General features: G+C 35.8%; 1 protein-coding gene across 15 annotated transcripts in view; it reads left to right on the forward strand.

Annotated features, from left to right (window-relative positions):
* The window catches only part of SRR (serine racemase), an 11,375-nt gene that overhangs the window by 3,875 nt on the left and 1,892 nt on the right, over positions 1-5,608 (forward strand). For 6 of the 15 annotated variants that reach the window (XM_025041768.1, XM_015599185.2, XM_006925082.3 and 3 more), the window contains exons 3-6: positions 1,408-1,875; positions 2,848-3,019; positions 4,382-4,508; positions 4,699-4,802. In XM_025041768.1, the coding sequence (XP_024897536.1) occupies positions 2,852-3,019; positions 4,382-4,508; positions 4,699-4,802 (399 nt within the window). In that variant the 5' untranslated portion in view covers positions 1,408-1,875; positions 2,848-2,851. The remainder of the gene's footprint in view (positions 1-1,407; positions 1,876-2,847; positions 3,020-4,381; positions 4,509-4,698; positions 4,803-5,608) is intronic. The other 9 variants (XM_015599186.2, XM_025041771.1, XM_025041772.1 and 6 more) reach the window with 4 other exon arrangements.

Below are 5,608 nucleotides of genomic sequence, written 5' to 3' on the forward strand. Positions count from 1 at the left end.
ATACACACCAGATTTTATTTATCCATCAATAGATACTTGGGTTGCTTCTACCTTTTGGGTATTATGAATAATACTGCTACGAACATAGATGTACAAATGACTTTGAGACTCTCTCTGAATTCTTTTGGGTATATATCCAGAAGTGGAATTGCTAGATCACATGGTAATTCTGTTTAATTTTTTGAGGAACTACCATACTGGTTTCCATACGAACTGCACCATTTTACATTTCCACCAACAGCGCATAGGGGCTCCAGTTTCTCTACATTCCTGCCAACTTATTTTCTGTTATGGGGGGCTTTTAATAGTAGTCATTCTAATAGGTTTAAAGTGGTATCTCATTGTGGTTTTGACTCGCATTTCCCTAATGATTGGTGATGTTGAGTATCTTTTCATGTGCTTCTTGGCCATTTGTATATCTTTGGCGAAATGTCTATTCAAGTCCTTCACCCATGTTTTAATCAGATCTGTTTTTCCAAAATGTATCTTGATATTTTTTTTTTTGCCTCCACTTTCACCATCCAAGCCCCTGTTATCTTTCATGTGGACAAGTGTAATATACTTCTTAACCACATTTCCAGATTCCACTCTTATCTCTTTCCTTTTCATTCCACAGTGTAGCCAGAGTAATTTTCTGAAAATATAAAATTTAAAATGTCACTGATCTGCTCAAAATTATCTAATGGTATTCCATTGCTCTTAAGAAAAAAAATTCATGGGTTATGATCCTTTATGATCTAGATCCTGCCAACCTCACATTCATTCATTCCTTAGCACACTCTCCTTTGATCACTATTTTCAGATACATTGGCCTTCTGTTCCTGGAATATGCCAACCTCTTTTCCTCCATAAAGGCTTCATACATATTATTCCCTCTACCCGAAACACTTTCCCCCCTACTCTGCCCATTCATCTTATGAGTCATAACTTAATTTCACTTCTCCATAGAGGGCCTTCCTTAACCTCCTTCCCTGATCTAAATAACGTTATAATATCTTATTATAACGCACTTCCCTAATATCACCTATCACTATTTGTAAATGCATACTTGTTTTTAGATTACTTATTACACATCTCTCCACTCAATTGTGAGCTGTATGAGAGCAAGGACAAGTCTATTTTTCTAACACTATATCCCCAGCCCAAACAGTATCTGACACATAGAAGGTGCTCAATATTTCATGATTGAATAAATGAATGAACAAATACCCCAGATATGAATATTTAGAAATGTTAATATGTACAACTTTATACTAATAAATTTGAAATTTTAAGTTAAATGATTTTGCAAAAAGTTACTGAAATTGAGAAAGTGGCAAATCCACATAAAACCAGTAACTGTGAAATCACTGAAAAAGTTACCAGAGGGATATTTATAAAGTAAAGACAAATTATCTTTATTTGCAGATAGTGTGAATGTTTGGAGAATGAACAATAAAACTATTAGATCTTTGGAAGAATTTATGTGTGAGAAAGCCAATAAATTTTAGAGAGAGTAATCAGGGAAGAACATTAATACAATGAACAACTAGAAAAGGAATTGGCAGTCTGATCAATGGAACAAAATGTGAAGTCCAGAAAACGCCCTAGCATTAATAGAAATTTAATTGATACATGTGGCATTCCAGAGGAAAAAGACAATTTGGTAAGTACATAGCATGTTAAAGATTCATTAAATAATAAGTGGCCAATAAATATAAAGAAAAAAATGTTCAATCATAATTAAAGAAATATAAATTCAAACTACTAGACATTTCATTAAATTGACAGGTAAAAATGATAAGCAAAGGTGAAGGAAATTGGACATTTCTTAGAAACTGCTGCTGGGAGTATAAATTGGAGTAATCTACAACTCTTCTGGAAGTCATTTTGGCAGTGAGTATTACTGTCTTAGAAGCATGCGTGCCTTTTGATGCACAATACCATTTGGTGCAATCTACCCAATGCGTGTATGGAGCTACACAAAGATCTTGGAACGAGGCTGTTCATTACATCATTATTTATTATAGACAAAACTCTAAATGTTCAACAATAAAGTTATGTAAATCTACGGTACTGTTGTAAAAAAAAAAAGTACTATTAAGTCATTTAAAAAGTTGCATGAATGTGCCTATCGATAAGCAAAGATTCATAAATATTCATAAAATTAGCTGAAAAAAGCAAGTTACCAAACCTGTCAAAAAAGCTTTGTCTGCATATATAGGTGGGCCTGGAAAAATAAATACCAGAGCTTAAATAGCAATTGTCTTTGGTGAGAAAGCAGATTAAATTCTGTTTTTCTATGGAACATGCATTGCTTCTGTTTATTAATAAGGAAAAATAAAGAGCAACTTCATATTTAAATGCTACAATAAAAAGTGAAAATGGAAGCATAACGCAGTTATTTAAAATTATAATTATGAAAACTTTGAGGAAACTGAGCCAAATGGAGGAGTAAACAAAATGTTATATTTGATTTTAACTGTCATATAATGTATGTATATGGAAAACAAAAGGAAATAGAGAAAATGAACATAATTTACTAAGATGTTAGGATTGTAGGCAGTTTTCCCCATTGTCAAATTATTTTTTAAAATAAAGATTTATAAAAGATTTTGAACCCAGTTAATTACAATGATGAAAATGTATAGACCAGTGGCAGTCAAGAGATGGATGGTATGGGTGAGGGGTGAGCTTTAAGCCTTTGGTAATTACCACCAGTTACTTCCTATAAAACTTCACCAGAAAAAAACTTTACTAAGAAACTCAGCTTCAAGACAAATTCCTTTATATACAAAGATTCTAGAGCCCCAGTAATACAGACAGTTCTCACTTTATTTTGACCTCTTTCTTATTCCTGGGTTTCAGAACCATGTGTGCACAGTACTGCATCTCCTTTGCTGATGTTGAAAAAGCTCATATCAACATCCGAGATTTTATCAACCTCACACCAGTGTTAACAAGCTCCATTTTGAATCAAGTAACAGGGCGCAATCTTTTCTTCAAATGTGAACTCTTCCAGAAAACTGGATCTTTTAAGGTAACAATCCTTTTGAGTGTCATATATCTTTCACACTCCTTTCACATATAAATTTATCTGATTCCCTGACTGAATATCTTTTTAGAGCTGAAGGGTTGTAGAAATTTTCCTGGTCCTGGTTAATTTGAGCCACGTTTACACAACTTCGAAATTCCTTAATTAGGGTGATGATATAATTACTATCCAAACTAGGTCATGTTTGAGACAATAAGCATCACCCTGCACTGTTGCAAGGTAAAATGGGCAAGTGTGATCACCCTGTTTAACCAAGTGTAAGCTTTCGCTTTGTATCAACATGCTGTTGATACCTTATTGTGAACACAGAAGGCCTAAACCTAGCTAAATCCTCAAATAACAATCTTTTTCTACAAAACATGTGCCTTTCCTATGCAAAAAAGATACTTTTGTATGTAGATTCATTACCAAATTTTCTGAGCATTGGTTGAGCTTTAAGATCCTTTCAAATAAAAATCTGAAAGATGAATTTGGTATTGTGCCTGACAGGTATTACTTGTTAAGTAGTAGCTTTTAAGAGTTCAAGAATCTACTTTTTTCCCTACCCATTAACTGAGAGCTTTTATAGTAAAAAACTCTCCATTCTTGCGCTTTGCTTCTGCCATGGTTTATTCTTCATTCATCACACATCAATAGCTATTTTCACTAACTATACTAAGCATATATACAGTATGTCTTCCCCTATGTCCTTATTTGCAGGGGAAGACAGGCGAGGTGACAAATAGGTATACGAGAAGTGTCTTAAGAGAGATACGTAGACTGCTGTGGAAAAATAGAGAATGAAATGACTGATTTTGCCTGGGAGATCAAGAAAGTAGAGCCAGATGACTTTTGATCCAAGTTTTACAGGATGAGTACTTTTAGCTGGATCAGGGAGTAGAGGAAAAGAATTACAGGTTGAGGTTATGAGCATGCTCAGAGGTACAAGGGTATGAGAGAAATTAGAAACAATTTAGGATGGCTACAACAGTAATAGAGGCAATAGATGTGTTCTTGAAAGGCAGCAACCCAGAAATAAACAAAGGCAGCAACTTCTAAGAAATTTGCACTTTTCTTACAAAAAAGGCAAAGATAACATGTTTTTAAAAGATCACTTGCATAAACTAGTGGAAATATTAGATGAGAATGATCCTTGAGGCAGGATCAGTTGAGGTTTGATAACACACAAGTTGAGAAATGAGGCCTCACCAAGGTAGTGGCAAAGACAAGATATTTAGGAGATAAAATTGGTTACGATTCAGTGATAAACTGGACATGTAGTGTTAGGAAGAGAAAATCTAGAAAAGCTGCTTGATTTTTTGAAAAGAAACAAATCGATTACGTGAACTCTCCATCCCTCTTTTCCAGATTCGTGGTGCCCTCAATGCAATCAGAGGCTTGATTCCTACCACTTCAGAAGAGAAACCCAAAGCTGTTGTTACTCACAGCAGTGGAAACCATGGCCAGGCTCTAGCCTATGTTGCCAAATTGGAAGGTACTTGACTAATTTCTCAAGGTACTGGGTAGGATCATCAGAGAGGAGTGAAAAAGTATACTTACTTTCAGTGAGTTGGTGATAGCTATGGGAAGTAAACTTCTGAGTTCCTATCTGATTACAAGCAACTGGACAGAAATTTGTATACTAAATTCTCCCGATTTGTACTAAACATGTCTCTCAATCTCAGGGATTCCTGCTTATATTGTGGTGCCCCAAACAGCTCCCAACTGTAAAAAACTGGCAATTCAAGCCTATGGAGCCTCTATTGTGTACAGTGAACCAAGTGATGAGGTAAGGAAGAGAGCAATGTTCAGGACCACTTTAATAGCTTTCACTGTCAAGTGAAACTTCTCTTCCCACCTTACTGGGTGCTCCTTCTAGTCTCCTTTGTTTCCTCTCCATCTCTAAATGTTATCATGCCCAACCTTTTCTCTATCTACACTCATTCAGATATTAGTCTTAGTTTACATTACCACCTATACGCTTAACACTAGCCCTGACCTTTGCCCCTTAACCCAGATTTGAATATCCAACAGCTTCCTATTTGGATGTCTTATCAGGCATCTCAAACTTACTATGTCTAAAACCAAACTCCTGCTTATTCCCCCCCCATACTGCTCCTCTTCCAGTCTTCTCCATCTCCATAAATGGCAACTTTTATCTTTCTAGTTGCTCAAATGTTGGAGTCATCTTGGTAACTCTTTTGCACCTAACATCCAAATCTTAGTCCTACTTTCAAAATACTTACATAATCCAACTTCTAATAGCCTCTACCATTTAAACCAACATCAGTTCTCACGTAAGATTCAGTAGCCTCCTAACCGATCTCTGCTTCCAATTTGCCCAACTTGTCTGTTTTCAAAGAGCAACCAGAGCTATCTACTTAGTTACAACTTGTCTATTGTCAGCTCAAAATCCTCCAGTGGTTTCCCATGTCATACACAGTGGGAACCAAAGTTCTTCCAATCATATAAGGCCTTGATGAACCAGCCCATTCCTATCTTTCTGACCTCATCTCCCATTTTTCTCCCCCAAACACTCCACACCACACTAACTTGGCAGTTGCTCAGAAAGGCCAAGCACTCCTTTGTAGTCTG

This window comes from Pteropus alecto, unplaced genomic scaffold (assembly GCF_000325575.1).
Source record: "Pteropus alecto unplaced genomic scaffold, ASM32557v1 scaffold98, whole genome shotgun sequence".
Taxonomy (NCBI): Eukaryota; Metazoa; Chordata; class Mammalia; order Chiroptera; family Pteropodidae; genus Pteropus; species Pteropus alecto.